The sequence below is a fragment of the Gopherus evgoodei genome, chromosome 1 (genome assembly GCF_007399415.2).
Source record: "Gopherus evgoodei ecotype Sinaloan lineage chromosome 1, rGopEvg1_v1.p, whole genome shotgun sequence".
NCBI lineage: Eukaryota > Metazoa > Chordata > Testudines > Testudinidae > Gopherus > Gopherus evgoodei.
In genome coordinates, this window is record NC_044322.1 from 302,918,163 (window position 1) to 302,941,292 (window position 23,130).

The 23,130-nt window shown below is 42.8% G+C and overlaps 2 protein-coding genes across 7 annotated transcripts in view; both read right to left on the reverse strand.

Moving 5' to 3' along the window:
- Positions 1–1,907, reverse strand: part of MSRB3 (methionine sulfoxide reductase B3) — a 146,057-nt gene extending 144,150 nt beyond the window's left edge. Inside the window, exon 1 of one of the 6 annotated variants that reach the window (XM_030548812.1) lies at positions 1,726–1,907. In XM_030548812.1, the coding sequence (XP_030404672.1) occupies positions 1,726–1,899 (174 nt within the window). In that variant the 5' untranslated portion in view covers positions 1,900–1,907. The remainder of the gene's footprint in view (positions 1–1,725) is intronic. The other 5 variants (XM_030548811.1, XM_030548816.1, XM_030548819.1 and 2 more) reach the window with 5 other exon arrangements.
- A 5,668-nt stretch (positions 1,908–7,575) lies between these two features.
- Positions 7,576–23,130, reverse strand: part of LEMD3 (LEM domain containing 3) — a 75,656-nt gene continuing 60,101 nt past the window's right edge. The window contains exons 7-13 of the mRNA XM_030548810.1: positions 22,650–22,751; positions 21,968–22,070; positions 16,260–16,438; positions 14,191–14,272; positions 10,170–10,275; positions 10,015–10,093; positions 7,576–9,763 (exon numbers count right to left, since the gene is read on the reverse strand). Of these exons, the coding sequence (XP_030404670.1) occupies positions 9,600–9,763; positions 10,015–10,093; positions 10,170–10,275; positions 14,191–14,272; positions 16,260–16,438; positions 21,968–22,070; positions 22,650–22,751 (815 nt within the window). The 3' untranslated portion in view covers positions 7,576–9,599. The remainder of the gene's footprint in view (positions 9,764–10,014; positions 10,094–10,169; positions 10,276–14,190; positions 14,273–16,259; positions 16,439–21,967; positions 22,071–22,649; positions 22,752–23,130) is intronic.

Here is a 23,130-nt window from a genome sequence, read left to right on the forward strand (position 1 = left end):
TAAACCAAGAAGCCAAATTCCAGATTCATTTATACATAGTATGACTCCATTGACTTAAATGACTTTGTGAAAGTCACTGCAGAATTTTACAGAGAGATCTCTCTCTTACGCGGACACTTTATTTTCTGTAAGTTACAATGTGTGGAGGACAGTGAATAAAGACTCCACCTATAACAAAGATTTTTTTTCACAATCCCAAAGTAGAGATTCTCTGTTTAATTTATCAAATATTTCTTTTTCTGTAACCCAGACTTTTGCTAGACAGACACTTACCTTCCTGGGTTATTTAGCAGTATGATTAGTTGTTCACCACATAGGGAATTAAATATGGAATAAATATCTTATTGTAGTCTGTTAAATACTGTTTTTCTAGAGTGAGAAATCTCTAAAATAGTGTGGGCCGTCATCTTAAAAACTAGGAACAAATGCCTGATTAAAATTAAAAGCCACATGAAATTTTTGTCCTGAATCAAACCTCAAAAAGTAATGCAACTAACAAGACTCGCCAGACAAGTAGCTCAAGCACAATGACAAAACTGCAAAGGCATGCAGCAGGGAAATCAAAAGGAAGGAAGAAATAATCAAAAAATGAGACTGTAAGCACTAGTAACAAGTCAGCAAGGACAAAAATATAAACAAAAAAGATTCTTAGCATTAAACATTGGATTCAAAGTAACTGGCATTAGGCCACAGTGTGGGTGGATTCCAAGTTACCATTTATGGACTGCAAGCCACCAACAGAGCCCCATATCACTAAGGAAAACCATCTGTATACAGTAGATATTTTGCTTGGGTATCTTTCAGAACAGTGTACTTTTAGAACCATCTTGATTATAAAACAGGGGAAGTTTAAGGGAACTGACAAACCATGACATATGCAATATAAATAAGGCTCAAGTTGTTCCTAAAGTAAGGGCAGAGGCAGCTCAGCAGTCTCTAAAAATATATTGTACATCCATCTGAAGTCTAACACTTATTTTAAAGAGGCACTAATTTTAAAATACAATATTATTTTCAGTTATTGTGCCTTGTTATTAACTTTCAGTAAATATGGAAAATGTTCACTAGAGCATTTCATTATTATTATAGGATGCCAACCTGTGCTATAGGCTCTCAGCTCCAAAGGGCTCTGCCATCAGCAGGAACAGAGCCTTACCCATTAAAGGCTGAGTCACTGGATTCACTCTCCTTTCTCATAGTTTGTGTGTTTACATTTGGAAGACTTACTTAGTCTGCTGTACTACAAAGAAAGGCAGCAAAGATGATCTCCCTCTTTCCTCCAAGAAAGGATGAGCTTGATGCAAACCCTGCAGAGACCTGCACCCCAGGGTGAGCTCATGCTGGGCCTAGCCCCAACTTCCAAAGGGTCCCACCTTTCTGGTGCTGCTCCTATCATTCCCCCCACCCACACCACTGCCTCCCAGGGTCAGGTCGCATCCTGCTCAATACGAACAGCTTGTCCAAGCCACTTGGGGCTATTTGTTTCCCCATCCCGCACTGCAGGTGTTGCTTTTGCATCCCTCCCTCCACCCTAATCACCTCCTACTCCATCGCCCCCCCGCCTGCTCCTGCCGCTCCTCTTCCCACCAAACCCCAGGTCTGCACCACCCCCACGCTCTCAAACCCCTGCCCCTCGGGGTCTTTCCCCCACCCGGGCGCGGCGCAGCGCGGGGCGGGGCCGGGCCAGCTCTGGAAGCCAGGCGGGCAGGGCCCCGGGCCTCTTACCTGCTGGTACGCCAGCGGCCGCCAGGCAGAGCGAGAGGAGCGGCAGAGCGCGCATGGGGCGGCCCCGGCAGCGCCTCCCTTCCCACCCCCGGGGGAGGAATGACAGGCCCGGCCGCCCCGGGAGGCATGACGGGAAATTCCTAGGCAGCGGCAGCTAATGCCAAATATGAGCATGGAGCAGAGGAGAGCGAGCAGGGGCCAGCCCCGCCCCGCCGGGCACCAACCCAGCCGCAGGGCCGGGCTGCCGGGAGTGATGCTGCGCTCTCCAGAGCATACGGCGCCCTGAGTGTTATTTGGGGGAGACCCCACCATAAGCGGTGCCCCTGCCAGCTTGCGGCAGGCGAGGAGCTGGCACGGAGCGTCCCTCTCGCTAGAGTGGGGAATTACTACGTGGGCTTTAGCACAGCCCGGAGAGTCGGACACCGTTGCAGCCCAGCAATCATTTCAGCCCGGGAAAGGTCTCATGCAGCCCTATCTCACTGGGGAAGGATGGTCCTGCGAAAATGGAGTAGGCCGTCTGTTAATACAGGCTTCGCCACTGACTCCACCGCAGCTCCAGTGCCGGCCGGAGGGAGGCTGCAAAGTGATAGTTTCAACAATAGTTTTTGTAACGTGAACAACCCATTACCACAGAAAAAGAAAAACCACCTCCAACTCCTATAACAGGGTAAACACCGGCCAGTGAAAGTGACTTTCACTCCCGGTGCTTGGTTCAAATCACTAGAAATATAACTTTTAGATAATGTTTTCACTTCTTATTACTACTATCGTTAGCTTCTCTTAATTTAGTAATTTCCCCTTTTAGCATTAAAGCAAGTCTAGATTATATATTGGAAAATGCTTAATGCAAACAGGAAAGGATGTGGTAGAGTGACCAGATTCATTATGTAGTTGCTGTAAAAACTATAGTGTTGGCTCCCCGCTCTGAAAGAGACCACCACCACTCAGCTCTAATGGCTTTTTGGTCAAGAGAGCACTTAAGGGAGACATGGGGTATGGCTACACTTACAGCTGTGCAGCGCTGGGAGTTACAGCTGTCTTCGTACAGCTGTGTAGGGCCAGCGCTGCAGTGTGGCCACACTGACAGCTACCAGCGCTGCAGTGTGGCCACATTTGCAGCATTTGCAGCGCTGTTGGGAGTGGTGCATTGTGGGCAGCTATCCCACAGAGCACCTCGTCCCATTTTGGCGCTGTGGCTTGTGGGAAGGGGACGGAAGGGTGCTGGTCTTTCCGCTTCCTGTTCCAACGCCCCATGGTGCTTTGTTACACATTCCAAGCAGTTTGGCGCCATTGAGAGTCTGCAGCGCGATTTCTGTTACAAATGGAGCCCGAGCTGCTGAGGACCTTGCTGATGAATGTTGCCAGCACATCATGCATGGCAGTGGAGCTATTCCTTCAGCTCCAAAGTGACAGTGAGGAGTCAGACGATGATATTGATTCGCCTGACGCGCAAGACACTAAATTGCTTGTGGCAGTAACGGACATGCTCAGCACCATGGAACGCCGCCTTTGGGCTCAGGAAACGAGCACTGAGTGGTGGGATCACATCGTCCTGCAAGCCTGGGATGACGAGCAGTGGCTGCAAACTTTTGGATGAGAAAAGCCACTTTCATGGGACTGTGTGCTGAGCTCGCCCCTACCCTGCGGTGCAGGGACACGAGATTGAGAGCTGCCCTGCCAGTGGAGAAGCGGGTGGCTATTGCAATCTGGAAGCTGGCAACTCCAGACAGCTACCGATCGGTGGCGAACCAGTTTGGAGTAGGAAAGTCGACCGTTGGAATAGTGTTGATGCAAGTTTGCCCGGCCATTAATCGCACCCTGCTAAAAAGAACCGTGACTCTGGGGAACGTGCAGGACAATGTGGATGGTTTTGAACAAATGGGTTTCCCTAACTGTGGAGGGGCAATAGATGGGACGCATATTCCTATTCTGGCACCACCCCACCTGACATCAGAGTACATTAATCGCAAGGGGTATTTCTCTGTGGTTCTCCAAGCGCTTGTGGATCACCGTGGGCATTTCACTGACATTTACTCAGGATGGCCTGGAAAGGTGCATGATGCACGCATCTTTCGGAACAGTGCCCTGTTCAGGAAGCTGATGGCCAGGACTTTTTTCCCAGACCGCAAGATCACAGTAGGGGACGTCGAAATGCCCATTGTGATCCTTGGAGACCCCGCTTACCCCTTAATGTCACGGCTCATGAAATCATATACAGGGAAGCTTGACAGGAGCAAGGACCGGTTCAACTACAGGTTGAGCCGGTGCAGAATGACTGTGGAGTGTGCTTTTGGCCGTTTAAAGGCACGCTGGAGGTGTCTCTACGGGAAGCTAGATTTGGGGGAAAGCAGCATCTCCGCGTGCTGTACCCTCCCTAATATTTGTGAAGGGAAGGGTGAAAGATTCAGTGAGGAATGGACCTCCGAGGTTCGATGCCTAGAGGCTGAATTTGCACAACCAGAGAGCAGGGCTACTAGAGAGGCCCAGCAAAGGGCTTCAAGGATTAGGGATGCCTTAAGGGAGCAATTTGAGGCTGAAAGCCAACAGTAGTGTTTGGTGCCTTTGCTGTGCCCATTTTTCCCTTGGGGTAGAGTATTTATCACTTTCTGCAATAATAAAAAATGTTTTAGAAGCCAAGAAATCATTTATTCAAAATACAGTACATAAAAGGGTAGGGTGGTGGACTGTACACTCAGAGGTATGAATATGTCCTGTTTGGATTGCTGTTCAATGCCTGCTGCACTTCAGGATTAATATGCTGCATCGTGATGGGGGTTGAGTGCATAGAGTAAGGGTTGTATTTATCAGGGCTGGTAGGTGAACGTACAGGTGTTGGGGGCAGCAGGTGTACAGGTGGTAAGAACCAGGCTGCTGGAGAAAGGTGTTTTGTGCAAACACTAGGGAACAAGGGAGAGAGCTTTGGGAGGGTTGGGGGTTACCACAGTACTGATCTGCCTGCATGGCTACGAGAGACTGCATACAGTCAGTCTGGCGAGCCAGGAAGCTTATCAGCTGCTTTGTGCTTTTCTTGGTAGCCAATTCCTTTCCCCTGCTCTGTATTTGCCACCATCATGCATTTTCTCTCTCCAGTCCTGCAGCCTCTGTCTCTGGCGTACTGATTCATAACTGCTTTGATCAAATCTTCTTTTGATTTTCTAGGATTTTTCCTCAAGTTCTGTAACCTTCGCGCAGGCGGTGATAGGGCTGGATTATTCAAGGTCACTTAAAAAAACAAATAGAAACGTTTAATACAGAGGCTACATTGTTTATTATCACAGTGAAGGAGTTTGTAGACTTTTTGTAGCATCATTCCCACATACCTAACATAGCACAGAGAGGCCACGGCAGCGAAGGCATAGGTATGTCGAGCAATGGGGCGAGTGTTTCTGCCACGACTTCACCTGGGAAGGGGAACTGCCAGAGGGCTAGGGTTTCTGTGCGTTGGGGAAAGCAGAGGGCAGACAGTTGGGGACCAGCAGTAGGGAAAGCAGAGGGCAGACAGTTGGGGACCCGCACTGAACAATCATCACTACATTTTCAACAGGATTTTCTACTGCCAGATATATCACTGCTGCGTGTTACCTGGGAAGAGAGGGAGGGTCTTCTACAGCAATGTGGATTCCGCCTGGACCCTATGCAGCTTGCCTGTGTGCAGCAATGGTCCCCCCACCCCTCGCAGCACAGTGGCATGGATGAGTTAGCCTGACCGGGACAAGGACCACGGTGGCTCTCCCTATAAACTTGCGCAAGCACAGTGCCCACATTCTGGCTGCAACTTTTGAAGAGATTACCGAGGCCGATTACAGAGACGTGATAGACCAAATCAATGGGCTATTCCACATTTAGGCATGCATGCAGGCAGCCATAACCCCCACCCTCCTCTCACAAAACATTGCCATCCTAAAAATAAAATCTGCTTATCGGGAACATGCTCCTCTGCTTCCTCTTCACCAACAAGTTCCAGCTACTGCGACTGGCTAGCCTCCTCCTGGCTTGAGAAGAGCTCCTAGCTGCATGACTCCTGGGACTCAGGGGTGTCTCCCTCCACCCCAGTAGCCTCGCTCTCAGCTTCCTCTACACCCTTCCCCACTTCTCCCTGCTCTGAACTCCCATCGTGCTCCTCGGATTGGCAGTGGGGTCATACCCAAGTATGGCATCCAGCTCCTTGTAAAAACGGCAGGTCGTGGGGGCAGCTCCTGAGTGGCAGTTTCCCTCACGGGCTTTGCAATAGGCACTGCGCAGCTCCTTTACTTTTACCCTGCACTGCAACACGTCCCGTTCATGGCCCCTTAGCAGCAAGGACTTTGATATCTGCCCATAGGTATCATAATTTCTACGGCTGGAGCGCAGCTGTGATTGCACAGCTTCCTCACCCCAAACACTGATGAGGTCGTGCAGCTCGGAAGTGTTCCATGCTGGGGCTCATTTGGGACATGGAGGCATGGTCACTGATTGATTGATTGCACTCCACAGCTGGCTGAGCAAACAGGAAGGGGATTTTTTAAATTCCCGGGGCATTTAAAGGGCGGGTCACCTGAGCCCAGGGCAGTGGAGTGTGAAACAATGAGCAGAGTGGCTGAAAAGGTATGCTGGGATACCTCCTAAGACCCTGGAGGCCAATAAAAGCGCTGTTGGTGTCCACACTTGATGACCAGCGCTGGAATTGCTACACCCCAGGCAGACCAGGTGTACAGCCAGTGCTGCAACCAGGGAGTTGCAGCGCTGGCCATGCTTTGCAAGTGTGGACACAGAGTGAGTTACAACACTGTAACCCCATCACCAGTGCTGCAACTCTCCAGTGTAGCCATGGCCATGGTCTTTATTTCTCTTCTTGCTGTAGCAAGATTAAGCCTACATTAAATAGAGCAACTGGTCTCAGAGAGCATAGACCTCTGAAGGCAGAGGAGAGGGAAGGTGGGTATTATTTAGTTAGGTAGTTTACTGGTTTAACCACGATAGTGCCAAGTGGCTTAACAGCCTTAAATAGAGCTTTATGAACATCTGAAGATTAGTAGCCCACCTGTGTTAGCTTTAACACACCCAGCTAGAGAAAAAATGGTGGCTATTTAAGAATTTTATCACAAAGGAAAGTGGCGTCATTACCCGCATAGCAAAAAGACAGGGTTCGTCGTCTTTTATATGTCAAGTATTGCATACAATTGCTGTCAGACATCAGATGTGCTTCTGTAATTAACTTTTAAACAATTAAAAGGTGACTCGGTCATAGTCCACAAGTGATGGCATGGAAAAGAGATGCATCATAGTAGCTATCTACCAGAAAAAGTATAATGAGATCCAGTGGTTGGAAGCTGAAGCTAGACAAATTCACACTAGAAATAAAGGTGCACTTTAAGAGGGAGGATAATCAATCATGGAAGTCTACTGATAGGATGGAGTCTACAAATTTGCTACAGCTCAAACAGAAATTATGAGCTTGATGCTGCTGACACTTGTGGATAAGATCCTTGGACCGATGTTATACAGGGCAGATTAGGTAATCATAATGTTCCCTTCTGGCCTTAAAATATATTACAAAGATAAAATACACTCTCACTGGAACTCCCACACACTTCCGTATTCAATGTCAATGATTGCTCAGCTCAAGATTGGTCTTCAGTGGAGTTAATGTATTATATCAGCTCTACAGCATAGTCTAAATTTGTGTCTTGAGAACATGAGTTTTTGTTAAAACTTTAAATAGCTGTAGTACAAAGCTCTTCTCTCACCCATTCACCAAATGCAGACCAACATACAAATCAAAGAGAGACTTCTGACGATCGAAAAGTTGAGACACACATAAAAACCCCTAATAAACCTTTAATTAGAGGGGGTTTTGGTTGTGGTTTTTTGTTTTTTTTTTTAAAACAGGACAGGTGACAAATTACATCAAATATCTGATTTTTCTCAAATGTCCAGATATTATACACATTCCCCTCTGTCTTGCAGGGAGGGATATTGGTCAACTTAACAGTTTTATGTAAAATAAGCTGCATAATAGTACATATTACAATAAAATGTACAGTGTTTACAAGAAATATATTTTAGAAGCAAGAAAATGATGCATCTGCATCAAAAGGTGACCTTTTAAAATGCCACAACTATTTTTACATTCACTCTTGCAATAGGTCACAAGATGGGGTCACTAAGGTCAGGTCAACAAATCACTATGATGCACATCAAATACAGCAAAATCAGTTTATATACATATATAATACATATACATGTATATTATACATATACATATATGTATATATGGTAAAACTCATGAAAATCTACCAGACCTGACATAAAATCTACTCACTCATCAAAAATATGTACTTGTCCCTCATGAGTAGAAATTTGCACGGCAGATTATATATATTATATATACTCATTCATTAGCATCTGAGACGTAAAACTGAGAATTAAAAATTTTTCAGATAACAAACCCTCCAATAATAAACATGGTGCCCACAAAAGCACAAGGTAAGGCACAATAAGATTTTCTGTTGCAGAATAGTGTGCATCATGTTTAATGAACCATAAGAAAAACATGCATTATTTGTGCAAGTTCATGCTGCAAATCCATCATATCTACAAAAGAATTAAAGTGAGTTTTACTAAATTTATTTTAAATGGTACACTTTCAGTCTCACCACCTATGCAATGTTTAGCTGGATAATTATAGACAAAATTATATTGTATAAACAAGGGATCAGTGCAGCCAATAATCTTAGATTTTCAATTAAACTTCTCAGCAACAATTCTGTAGTTACTAAGACTGAATAAATGTTAATACATAAATTTAACATTGAAATAAAGTAACTCACTTGTACATTAATATTTCTAGCGCTCATGAACCAAAATTTTGTTGCAAAAAATATGCACCCCTTGTTAATTTTATAGGTAACCAGTTAATTAAAACTTATTTAAAGTTATAAATATATTAGGAAAGTTACTTAATCCCAATAGTACTGTCACAGTCCTGGTATTTGTAATAAATACAGCTTTTCACAAAATATTTTTCAGTATCTGTCAATTGCTTCTTTATTGCTCACATAAATTTGAATCCACCACAATTGGTATCAGACCTTTCACACAAAATCAGTCAGATATTTCAATATAAAAACTATAAAAGATATTTAACTTGTATCTAATACTTTAAAGTGTTCAGCTGTTTGACTTTTATGTGATGGTACAGCCAATACTATAAAAAACATTAGGTTATGAATAAAATAGGAAGCTTATTCACTGCTTTAATGCAGACATCCTCACAGAACACAACTACTTTTGCCACCACCAGCATTTACACTTATGTACAAAAACCAGTATATCTGCATTCAGTTTGTTTCCCTCACACTTATATGCAACCACTAAAGCCAAATTAATTTTCCCATACCCCAGCTGCAGCAAATGCATCCTTTACAGCAACAGAAACATAAGATTAGATTGAAAAATTAACATTTTTTTACTTATTCGCCATCAGGAACTGTAGGTGTTTATTACAAAATATCCACAAGATAATTTCACAGGAAACTATGGAAATACAGGAAGTCTCTTTTTCTCCATGCTTTTGGATTATCAAAACACTTCTTGGTGCAAAAAAAATACAGCCGTCACATCTGAAAATGTTTAATAAATTCAGTGTTCTTCATGCAAAAATTAAATGCACTTGTTTACTCAAGCTCCAAAAACTTCCTGAAGCAACTGTTTTTGTCCACTTAGTATTACTGCCTCATTGCTAAGTCCCTTTGGAAACAAGATTTCTGGAACATTCAGACTTTTATTTAATCAATGAAAATATTACATACAAAAAGCACTAAAAAAGGAAGACGGCAGCCAAACAGGAATTTTCCTGCTGCAAGTAACAGTTCTACAAGTTGTAGAAAGTCTTCTCAGGAGCTTCCCTGAGAGTTAGTTGTGCCTGTCCGTAGACGAAGATGTGACATTGAGTTCATGTGTTTGTTTGATGGCTTCAAGGGTGTGTTGCAAGTAAGAGCCTGGGGAAAGCGATGATGATATCGATCTAGCCGCAGGTATTTTACCGTTACCAGCTTTCCTGTAGTAAAATACAACCAATTACTAGTTTAAACCATTACATTTAGTTTAATAGGTAAATATACTATATGTTACATAAATACTTCAATGCACTGATGTAATCAACAAATTGCCAGACAATTCATACCTACGAAATATGTCAAAATGTATTTTGTTATTGCTTAACATTTTAGTTAGAAGCCATCTTACAGTGCTAGCTAAAAATGACAGTAGCTGCATTTTTCCCCAGGTTATAACCCCCAAACTTCTTACCATCAAACCAAGAGCCATGTAATGCTTTAAAAGCCTTTCCAGCATATTCCGGAGACAGACACTTGACATATACACAACCCTGTGGTGAGAAAAAAAATTTAAGTTTAAGACCAACAAGCCAAAAAATATAAAGGGAATACCAGAAATGCATTTACCTCACGTGAATTTTTGTCCACAGCAATATGAACAATTCCATCATTATCGCTGCATTTTTCCAAGATTGCTTCTTGAATTGCCAAATGCCAGTGGTCACCAATTTCCCTAAGTAAAACAAATTAAGAGAAGATACAATGAAAGTCTACATGAACACTTTTTTTACATTTCTATTATGGTCTGATTCTGATTATTTTTTTTAAACAAAGCAATGTTTAAAGAAACATGCAAAGTATGTTAATTAGATATTAATATATAGTAACATTAATCTTTGGGATGCGCACCCTTGGATGGCCAATTAAAGTAGCTAATAAAATGTTAAGATCCCAACATGGCAATGCATCTTTTTCCATGGGAAAGAGTAAAACAATCCTTTTAAAATCTAGAAAACGATCAGATTTTTAAAAATTGATGTTTCCCGAACTGAAGGGAAATTTGCCAAGATTGCTACCAAGTAAACTCTCAGGGAACTTAGAGAAAGGCCCAAAGATCTGAGGTGTAACAGGTACTCCAAAATGTCTTGAATCCTAGTTTCTGATAGAAGTATGCCCCAGAGAGAGTGGACCAGACTGAAAGCTACTTCCACTAGTCTAAATAAGCAGCTGTAGTGGATTGCTTTCTGCTATTAAGCAATACCTCCTTAATTGCCACTGAGCAGTCCACTTCCATGTGAATTAACCTTTACACCATAAGGTGCAGGCTGTTCATGTCTGCATACAATATCTGCCTGTGCTGCTGGGACAATAGGTCTGAAGAAGAGGCACAGAGCTGATGGAGGTTTAATCAAGAGGCTGTGACGGTCCAAGAACCAGCATTGTCTCAACCATGCTGGAGCTTTAAGAATTATCTGGCATGGTCTTCTGCCAACTTGAGGATTACCTGTGGGATGAACAGAATGCAGAGGACTGAGAGGAAAAATGTGTACAGGAGACTCTGCCTACACTGTAGGAGAGAAGTGTCAGTAAACAAGCCTGGGACTGTCACCCACTTGGGAACAGAATGATGGCATTTTGCTTTTTGTTGTAAAGAGGTCAACGAATGAAATTTTCCAGACCTCAAAAAGAGTTCTGAGCACACTGTTCTTCAGAGACCATTCGTGATTTTTGGAAAGTTTTCTGCTGAGATGACTGGCCAACAGGTTCTGGGAACAATGTGTCCCTTTTCGGTTTCATTGCTTTTGACAAAGCTGAGTTGATAGTATCTAGACCAACAAGCCCTTGATGTGAGGGAGAAAAGTGCAACAAGCCTTGAAAATTGTTTGAGAATATTGATAATGAAGGGTCAATTCATATTCTGTCTGTAACGACTGGGTTCACAAACCTTCTAGCTAAGCACCCCATCCTATCAGGGATGCATTGTAATGAATGTCTTGGATGAAACAGGATGAGAAAATGGCACAACCCTGTATATGTTGGTCTGATCCACTCACTGTTCTAAAAACATTAGGAACATAGGAGGTACATGGACCTACTTGTCTAAGGGATTTCTGTTTCATTGATAGTTTTACTGTAGCCCCCCGGGAGAATGTTTGGTCACATAAGTACATGAGGCCATGTGGCAAGCTCAGACTGTGGTGGTGGGACATGACACGAGTGACTTACACACTGGACAATAGTCTGGAATCTCTCCTGAGAGAGAAAAGCAGTCAACTTCGTAGACTCACGTAGAATCCCAATGAACTTGATTTATGATGTTGGAACTAACACAGATATCCCCTTGTTCAGCATAAGTCTCAGACTGCTGAAGAAATGAAGGATAAAATGGATGTGATGGAGAACATGATGTTCAGATCCGCTCTGAAGTAACCAATCATACAGGTAAGGAAAGACATGAATTCCTTTCCTCCTCAGGTAGGACACTGCCACACTCTTGCTGAATACTTGTGGCCCCAATGACAGACCAAAGGGGAGTAACGTGTTCTGATACTGTTGAGCTATCACAGAACTTAAGAAGTTTCCTGTGACTCGGCAAGACTGCCACATTGAAGCAAGCTTCCTTGAGATGAAGGGCAGCAAACAGCATTGCAATCTTGGGAAAAAATAAATCGATGTTAGGGAGGCCAAGGGAACTCTTATGTACTTGATGGACTTGTTGAGATTTCAAAGAACTAGAATGGGTCTCAGACAACCCCCCCTCCATGAACTTGGGAATCAAAGTATTGTAAATAATACCTTTTCCCCCAATGCTGAAAGAGAACTTCTCCTATGGCTCCTAGAATGAAGTGTCTGAACTTTTCGAACAAGTACTGATTTGTGAGATGGGTCCCTGAGAAAGGATGGGGAAACTGGGTGGAGAAGGAGGTCGACAGAAACTGGAAAGAATACCCCAGTCTCTCAGTGCTTCGGATCTATTTGTCTGTCATTATAGATTCCCAAGCACTGAGGAAATGTGATCATCTGTTTCCAAACTGGAGTGGGAGGAAGGAAGACTGGCTGTTGCTGGCAACTGCAGAGCTGTCTTCAAAGGAGGAATCAAGTGGCATGCCTCCCGACAGCCAACTGAGGACGAGATGCTTGTGTTGTGCTACAGTTAAAGGTCTGTACAGGCACCTCTTGGGTGCTGGAGTATCAAAGACTAATAAAGTGTTGCTTGAGAGTCTTTAAAAGAATGCAAGGTCTCTTCAGTTTTATCTGAAAACAAAGACAAAGCTGCCAAATGGAATGTCTTCAAACATTTGTTGACAGGTTATTGCTATTCCCAAGTTCTGTAACCAGGAAGCTCTCCTCACAGTTACTGCAGAGGCACTCGCTCTAGAAGCAGCATCAGCCACACGAAGTGCAAACTGGAATGACATCTTAGTCACCATGCAATCTCCTGCAAAGAAAGCCTTAAATTCCTCCTTTACATCCTCTGGCAGTTTCTCAGAAAACATGGACATTGCATCTCAGTTTACAGTCATGTTTAGCTAACAGTGCCTGCTAATTTACGAAATACATCTTTAGAGAGGAGGTACAATAAAAACTTTTCTCCCATTTATGTCAAGTTTTCGGGGCTCTTTTTCTTTGGGAATTGATTTAAGTCTCCCCTGATGTGATCTCTCATTGGTAGCTATCACTACAAGAGAGTTCAGGGTAGCATGGGAATAAAAACACTTGAACGGTTGTCTGTGTGCTTAGCTGTAGGAGCTAAGGAGGCTGGCATATGCCATAAGGTCTTTACTGGTTCTAGAAGAGCCTTGTTAATAGGGAGGGACTATCCTCTCAGGTGCAGCAGAGCATGACCAAAGGCTTGTGATGTTTTCTTGTACAAGCTCAGTTTTTATGTCCAAAACTGCAACCGTTCTTCTCAGAAGTTCTTAATGAGACAATCATCTGCAACTGAAGAGGAAGTATCCAGGATCACAAGGTCATTAAGTGAGGAGGAAAAGAGGTTAACAGGAGCAGATGGATCCTCCTGTGTTAAAAAATGGTTCCTCTGGGAAAAGTTCCTCCTGAAGCACGATGTGCTCTGTGGGAACAGTATTTTGTACTTCTAACCAAGGTGGCTTTGTCATTGTATGCCCTGGTGAGCTTCCCCCATGACTGGCCTGGTGATCAAGACCCAAGGGAATGGAAGACATCCCAACGTTTAACATTCTAAATCCAAACTGTGCAACTTTAAGACTGTATTCTTAATTTTACAGCCAATGCAGTCTGTTGCATGTAAGCCATAGAAGCGCCAGTGTCTCTTTTGGTGCTTCAGCAAATCAAACATTTTTACAGCCAAACAGAGGAGGGCCAGAGTGACAGTGACACTGTTGTTGAGAAAGTGGTCCACAGAATGCTAAAACACTGAAAAGCAAGAGGAAAGGGAGGATGAGGTAAGCAAAAAGAGTCTCTAGTCACTGTGGCTAGTAATGCATGGTAACACATCCTGAATGTTAATTTTTTGCTTATATACCATATTATTTCTCTGACCGAAGTACTGGGGTTGAAGTCTTTGAGATGTGGTATATTTTCAGGAGAGATCTGAAGAATGAAAGTTTTCCACCCTGTCCTAAGACACACTGAAAACAGCACCTGGAGTATGACCACATTTACTTACATGACAGGATCAAACATATTGCGAATCTTTAGACATGGTGTCAAACTGTTTGGTGGCGAATTTCTTCTATCTAGATGAAATGCTACAAGGAAAAAAATGGATTTAATAGTTTAGTAAGTGATTAATACTATACTATCTAGTTTACAAGCATCTCATCTTTACATTTAATCCTTCTGTTGCCTTGAACTTGAATAAGAATATCTTCCTTCCATAATGAAAGAAAAAGAATTTCAATAAATTACAATGTTCCTATAAAGACTCTAATATTGAAAAAATAACTTATTTTTTCAGATTCATAATTGCTAGCTTTAAAAATATTAGTTTTGATATTCCGGCCAGTACACTGGATGGTAAACAAATTCCAGATAGCTAAAAAGTTGTATGCTATAACTAATGCATAATCCGTAAGTGAAAACAGAAATGTAAGTTCTTGCTATCTAGTTTAAAATTTGACAAGGATGTATGCAATAATTATTCAGTTTTAATTATGACTTGCCAATATGTTTATAAGGATGTAATTTTATGGTGAACTTTTCATTTATACTATCCTTTGGGTATTCTATAATTAATCAGAATCTACTAAGAAATAGGGACAGATGATGTTTCACAGTACAAAAATATTTCCATTTCCATTATTTTTTATATTGGAGTGACATATGAAGGCCCACAATTAGGATGGGGACACTATGTATTAGGAACTGCACATACACACTAGTAGAAATGGTCCTTGAGCCAAAGAACTTAAAATCTAATTTTAAAAACAAAAACCACACCAAGTTTACAAAGAAGAGAAGGATGAGAAGAGTGAAAATAAAGATGTGGTTACATAAATTAGCTACTGCACATCTTGATGGTACTATATCTGAAAGGGTTTCTGAAGAAAGATTTAAACTTTCCCATTTCAGCACAATCTGTTAGTGGTTAACACTTTCTTCGAAGTGTTACAGTCAAAGTGTTTTAAGTAGAAATCTGAAGGAGTTGTTAGTAGCCTCACAAATTCATTCAAGGAGGGCATTCCATTTAGGGTTGCCAGGTATCTGGTTTTCGACCAAAAAGTCTGGTCAAAAAGGAACCTGGCAGTGTCCCCTGCTAACTGAGCATTAAAAGTCTGGTTACCTGGAGTAATTGGCCTCTGCCACCAGGAGGCGGAAAGAGTAGCAGCTGGAGCCTGCAGGAGCATTCAGGAAAGGCTCCAGCGGACGGGGTAGTGGCAGTTCCCCCTTCCCCCACCCTGCCCCAGTCAGGCCCCCATCCCCGGAGCGCAGATCCCCCTACCCTGCTCAGGCAAGGTGTGCCTGAAGTGACATTCCCATCAAGTTTAAGGGAAACAAAAATCATGAGAAATTTAATTTCTGATTTCCCTTTCTAATTAAAGCAAACTGTTGGTTGTGCCAGACAGAACTAGGAGATGTGTGGCAAAAACATCCTATATATTTTCTAAGAGCAGTTCCACTCCGAAATGCTAAAAACAGCTTATCATGTATACATATATTTTGGGGTCAGTGACTTCCCCACTCTAGAATTTACAAATAAGAGGATTTATTTATTTGAATGCTATTCTTTCATGCTCCACCTGAAACGGGAGTCATGTTTTTTCCCCCTGACACAATGACAGAAATAAATGTTTTGGAGGTCCAACCCTCCCCTTCCACCTGTACATGACTGTTTTCAACCAGTTAGCACAAGGGTAATGGAAGTCAGACTCTGACCCTGTAAATGAAGTGCAGTTACTTTTGTTGATAACACATGAGCCAGAAAATAGCTCACTTTCTGTCTGACTACTCTGCGGGCTCTGCTGTATGGCCATTGCAGCACTAACAGAAAAGCTTATGTCTGGTACTGAAGTAAACAGATGAGATGCTAAGTACAGAGGAGCAAGTCTATTGAGTAGGAAAGTGCTATTTTTATATTGTCACATTTTCAGACAATAACTGCAATTTACATTTAAGTAGATTAGAAAAAGCAAATTCTTCCTTTTCAAATGACAGATTAGCCTCATTAGGAGATGCAAGAATAAATGTTCAGTGTAGAATGCAAGATACAAATTACATTTAATAATATAACTATACCTTGGCCTTGCCATACTTTAGATGGTATAACTAAAATTTTGTCACATGCGGCAGATGGCTGTATCCATCTCCAAACCAAGGAGTCAGCGCCACCTATTCGACGTGTCTCTGTGCGAACTCTAGATTCATTTGCAGCAAGGAAGTCAACTGCTCTATTCCAGACCTTCTTCATTTTTTTCCTTCAATTTAGAGCAAGAACAAGAATTATAATTTTAATATTAAAACAAAAATACATTGTGCACCCAAATACTATTAATTTTTAATTAAAAAATATGGAGGTTACTTACCTGTAACTGGAGGTTCTTTGAGATGTGTGGTCCCTATCTGTATTCCACACGTGGATAAGCACGTGCACCAGGTACCTGTAATCAAAGACTTCTAGCGAGTAGTGTCTGTTGGCCCACCATGCACATTTCTTCTCATACTCTGAGCAGCAGGTATAAGGACAGTGCGGACCGATGCCTCACTAGTTCCTTCTTACTGAGAATCCAGTGATGATCTGCAGCAGGAGGGGAAGGAGGGCAGGTAGTGGAATACAGATAGGAACACAACTCTCGAGAAACCTCCAGTAACAGGTAAGTAATCTCCATTTCTTCTTTGAGTGCTGGTCCCTATGTGTATTCCACAGATGTGTGATTGGTAAGCAATTAAACAGCGGCAAAGGGAGCGCAAGGATGCAGTTGTTGTAGATGTCTGTAATAGTGCTGTCCCCACAGCTGCATCTGCAGATGTCTAGACCAATGCCTGTTTCACAGAAGTATGGAGAGAGCTCTTGCCCTACATATGTCCAGAATAAATATGTCTTGAAGAGATGCTGTAGAAGTCACTTGTGTTCTAGTGGAGCGGGCACTCACCACTCCAGGGAGGCATATGTACCAGTTGATAATGAATGATGCAGCCAGAAATCTTCTAAGAGTCTCTAAGCAAATAATGTTTGTCCTTTTAATCACTCTGCTAAAGGAACAAGCTATCTAGGCATTTTCCTAATTGCTCTTGTTCTCCAATCGCAGAACGCTAAAGCCCATCGTACATCAAGAGAGTGAAATCTTCTCTCCTCATCAGAAGCATGAGGTTTTGGAAAAAAAAATACCAGTAAGTGAGTAGGCTGATGCGTGTGAAACTCAAATCATGTTAGGGATAAATGTTGGGTGAAGGCAAAGGGAAACCTCTTTATAAAAACCAGTATACTGAAATAAGCACTCCCAGTTCACTTGCCCTTCTGGCTGAAATAATGGTGACTAGGAAGACGACCTTCATAGAGAGGTAGGACATGGAGCAGGTAACAAAATGATTAAAAGGGAAGTTCTGAAAGAACAAGATTAAGAGCCAATTGCAGGGATGATTTTACCACCAGTGGAAAAGTCCTAATGAGGTCTTTCAGGAACTTAATTGTAGTTGGATGAGTGAAAATACAATAGCTCTCAACTGGAGGATGAAAAGCAATGATTGCTGCAAGGTAGACCCACAGCAAACTAACAAAGTCCCAAAGCCCATGAGTAGGTAGTCCAGAGTAACAGCAATTCCCAGGATGTCTGTAGATAATTGGCTCTGTTGTATCCAGGCAGAGAAACATCTCCATGGGTCAGACAGCACTTTCTGGTGCAATCCTTTCTGCTTTGATTGAGAATAGATTGAACAGTCTCCAAACATGAATGTTCTATGCCTGAAGCCCATCCAAATACAAGGCTGTGAAATGAGGAGGGCCTGGGTTGGGATATCTGGCCTCACTGTTCTCGAGGCAGTAGATCCGGAAAGGGTCGGATGTTGATGGGAGGTCAGGTTAACGTTTTCAGAAGTTATCTGAGCCAGTTGGACACAATGAGAATAACCTCAGCTTTGTCACGGTGTCTCTTTTGTAGAATTTGTAGTATGATTGGGATGGAAGGAAAGGCATACCTGAGGTGGTTCATCCATGGTAGATGAAAGACATCGCTCCTGCAGCCTTGGCCCAGAGCTGTTGCCTCCATCACCTACGGGGGACGTGTCCATGAGAATGGTCGCACCAGGAAGACGGATAAGGAAAGGACTTCTGCATATACTTGTTCTGGGTTTGTCCAAGACGACAAGCTGTGACCTTGGCAGGGACTGTACTCTAGTATTCATGTTGTATGTGTATGGTTAGTAAGCAGACCACAGCCAGGCCACAACATTTCTATACTGACAGATTCCCAAGGAAGATATCAGACAATATAGGAATAGAGACATCGACTGAACATCCATTATAGATCTGCCAGTCTAGATATGGAAAGATGGTGTAGTCATCCAGGCCACCATCACTGAGAAGACCTTTGTGAAGACCCTGGGTGCTGTAGCTAGGCCAAACAAGAGCACTTTGAATTGGTAGTGATCTTGGCTTACTAGGAAACAGAGGAACAGGCAAATGTGGGACAGGTAAATGTGGGACAGGCAAATGTCCACATAAAAAAAAAGATAACTTTAACATCAAGAGCCACGATCCATATGCCCTCTTTAGCAGAGAGGATTATCAATGCTAATGTGACCATGCAAAATTTTGATTTTTGAATAAAGACATTCAGTTGCCGTAGACTGAGATTTGGTCTCCAACCTTTCTCCTTGGGCGGGAAGAAATATGGGGAGTAGAACACTTTCCCTTGATACTGAGGTGGCACGTGCTCTATAGCTTCTCACTGAAGAAGAGTCCACCTCCTGATGGAGGATCTCCTTGTGAGAGTGGTCCCTGAAAAGGAGTCAGAAAGAGGTTTCTGATGGTGAGGTGATACAAACTTGATTGCAAAGCCAGACTGAATCCTCTGCAGCACCCACTTGTTCACTCTTGTTGCCCTCCAGTTGTGAGTGAAATGAACAAGGCAGTCACCAAAAGTTGGGGGGGGGAGGGGCCATGAAGGATGGCATCAATTGAGGAACGTGGTTCTCAAGTATCCTGTCAAAAGTAAACTATGGATGGTGAGTGGGGTTGAGTGGTGACAGCTGAAGTAGAGAAAGCCACAAATTTGAGTTTTTGTACTCTCTGGCACTTATGTGGCAGTTTGTAAGAACACTGGTTATAAAAGGACTGAGGGAAAAGGTCCAGGCTCATAAACCTGCTTATGGTGCTCTCTCTTTGGGGCTAGGATGTAAATGATCAGAGCGTATTAGGTTGCTGTAGAGCCCTTAAGTGAGTGAAGCAACTTATCTCTTTTCCATGAAGACATTAGATTCATCAAAGGGGAGGTCCTCAGGGGTATTCTGGACCTCCCTGGGGAACCCTGAAGCATGAAGCCAGGACCCTTGCCTCATGACTATAGTGTGGCAATAGCTAGAGCTCTGTGTGGATACAAAACTTCTATCTGTATCCAATCCAAAATAGTGGATATTCGCAGATTTGCAGGACTCTAGCAGTAGCTCTGGACACAGCGTCAGCTGCGTCCATTGCTGTTTGGAGCAGTCTTAGCCACCAGTTTGCTTCATTGATGAAGGCTTAGAACTGAGTCCTATCCTCCTGGGGAAGTTTGTCCTGAATTCCACACATTTGGAATAATTTGTGAAATCATATTTTGCTAACAGAGCCTGGTAAGTTAGCAGTTCTGAACTGAAGGCTGGTCGATGAAAATACCTTCCTCTCCAGAAGGTCAAGGCATTTACTGAACTTGTATCAGAGTTGCCCTGAGGTGATGCAGCCTGGATCTTCCTGCAGCTCCCTTCACCACCAAGCAACTGGGCACTAGGTGGGTAAACTGAACTCTGCTCCTTCAGCTGGTACAAAGGAACAATTTTCAGCGCTTTCTGATGTGAGGGCACAGAAGACTGGGATGTGTCATACTGCCCTGGCAGGTACTCTAATGGCCTTATTTACTGAGACGGCCACCCTGCTAGGGCCAGAGGGTTGTAGAATATCTGGGAGTCTACGCTGTGTGTCACTGATCTCCGCAAGACAAATCTTGAGCTCAGTTGCCACTCTCTGCAAGAGCTCCTGGTATTGCCTGTGGTCATCAGGCAGAGCTGAGGGTGATGTAGAGACTGCTTCATCTCGTCAGGATGATGACATGCCCAATGGAACTGTCAGCACTAGCGAATCCAGCTCAGTTTCCTCCTCTGCATACTCTGATGGGACCAGGTGGCACTGGCTGGGGGAAGAGGGCCAAATATGATTCTTGTCCAGATCTGGGATGTCTAGCGTACAGACTCCAGTAGGGCCAGTATGAAGGCTGATTGAATGGGGAGTGCTCCAAGGCACTGGGTATCAACAAGTCCCCTGGATGGTAATATCTGGGAAGAGGGTGGCTCCAGGACCTTGAAGAAGTTCTATGTAGACTTGTCTCCCTCAGAGGGAGCAAAGGTTCATCCAGAACAGCAGACTCATCTGACGAAAAGGTAGGTTCAAGTTCCACCTGTCATTCCATTGGTATATCCCTGCTTGTGGACAGGGTCTAGGAAAGACCTTTTCTCCTCAAGGTGGTTTCTTTTGGTATTGAAATGTCCTGTGGAAGATGGGACAAGAAAGAGAAGAGAAGATTGTGGGTAGGATAAGTCAAGCATATCCTCCAGTGATGTAAAGATGTCAGTCCATTCTGGAGTTCAGAGACCTGCAGGCCAGACTGACAGATCCAGTGCAACTAAGGAGATGGGCTTGGCAGATCCTTCCTGGAGTATGTTGAATGGGAATCCAACATGCAATTTCTAGTTGAAGCTGACAGGTGCTGATCTTTTGACCTTTGAGAATTGGAGCTAGAACTAGAGCTAGAAGCAATGGATCATTCCTCTATCGCACCTTCCCTTCTTGATCGGAAGATTTAAGCATGCTTAATTCTTTAAGACTCATGCATGAGCACTCAACCAACTTGCACAGGGACAGAGAGGTGTCCTGTCTCTCAGAGGCAGATCTGGATAGAGATATGTCCTTATACTTATGTTCGTATCCCATATTCTTATGAGAAGCTTAATGGTTTTGGCCTCTGCTCCAGAACGCATGTTCAGAGGGATGCTACTCACCATCTGAGGCCACAGCACTGGGGGGAGTCTCCCCAGTCTGGGTCAGACTGAGGTCTCCTGGCTTCTCCATGAGATGTTTCCACAAACAGCTCTCGTCCCTCACAGGTTCAGGTAGGGAAAGAACAACAAAATGTTGCACTTCGTGGTGATATGAGCCTCCCCAAGGCAGTAAAGGCAGTGCAGGGGTTCACCACTGATGGAGGAAAAGAACTGCATTTCCTGCCCCAGCTCTAACCCTGGGATGATGGGCATACTGCTTTTCTGTGGGAAGGAACTCCTTGAGATGGAGAGAAGTAAACTAAGTCTAAAACTTCTAAGAATACTAAATACTAAACTATATACACAATATATACATATTCACAAATTAAGAGACAAAGATAGTTTTGGACATAGAGGATTCTGACTCTGGCCATGCAGTCATAAGAAGGAACTGAAGAGGCATTGATTTGCACCACCCCTTATGCCCTCGCTTCAAAGCACGATGAAAACAACTGAGATGTGCAGACCAACGGACACTACTTGCTAGAAATCTCTGATCTCAAGTGCATGATGCGCATGAGTACCCATGTGTAAAATACACATGGGGACCAGCACTTGAACTAAGACTTTTCATCTCTTATGCCTGCAATGTAATCTAGATGGATTCATTTACTCATTTGAAATATTCAGTAGCTTAGTTTATTGACGAAGGAACTCATGTATGTGTAAGCTCAACATACTTCCCTTTAAAGCAATTCAACAGAATAATCTGAACATACCTGTCCTGAGGTGGTATTAAGGAATCACACACGTGGGGAATAGGAATATATGGCTGCAAGTCTTTGTTCTCCTGACATGCCTCATTGTGACTTCTTAGAACATCTGAGAATACCACAATCAACAATTAGCTATACTGTTACAAGTCAACTTCAAATTTAGTCACCTTTTTAAAAAAAATAAGGAATTAGAAGCAGTTTTGGGTACAAACAGCTGCTTCAAGTCCCTTGCCAATATCAGTAGTTTTACTTTGCCTTTCAGGTTTTTAAAAAGCTCTATGGAAGACATCAGGGAAACTGATCAGGGAAAACAGCAAAACTGACAATATACAAAGTGCTGTCAAATGTAAAAAATAAGCCTGGAATAAAGGGGAAAAATTCTCTATAAATCAGTTCTGAATTAATAATCTTGAGTGTTATTTTTGACTAAGTAAAAAAAAATTTAGACAGAAGTGTTCCTTAAAAAAAAGAATAGAATGTTTTTACTCTATTCCCTCTTCAACAAAATTATTTTAAACAAATGTTTGTGGTAGAGTTATATGGAGATTAATATTGTGTATATATATATATATATATATATATATATATACACACACACACACACACACACACACACACTAAGGGTAGGCAACCTGCGGCAGGTTTTCTAAACCAGTGTTTGTTGTATATTTTAAAAAATTCATACCTATAATCTTTACAACCATATCATACATCTGCCTGGTCTCCTCTTCCTCTTTTGTCCAGCGATATTTCATGTAGTGCAAGACTCCCCAAACCATCCCTATACCTGCATTAAAATTCATAATATTCTTTTAGATATACTTAGACCTTTGGCTGTTCTTAAATGTGCACCACATTCTTCTGTAAATTGGTTAACTAGCTGGTGTGTTAAATTCAGCAAAATCCTTGATGTATCAGAAGTACATACTACACATTAGTGTTAATGTTTTGCATTTTTGCAACAAAACAGCACAGAAGTTAGTTTGGGGGCTGAATAAGAAATAAGTTATTAGATTTTTTTTAAATACTTCACTGATATCACTAAAATGACAGTTTCCCTCTGCCGAGCATCACATTTTGCTATTATTTTTGGTAAACTAAAGAAATTTAATTTTCCCTGAGATGAAATACAATACCATTTGGATTATCTTGACAGAGAAAATAGT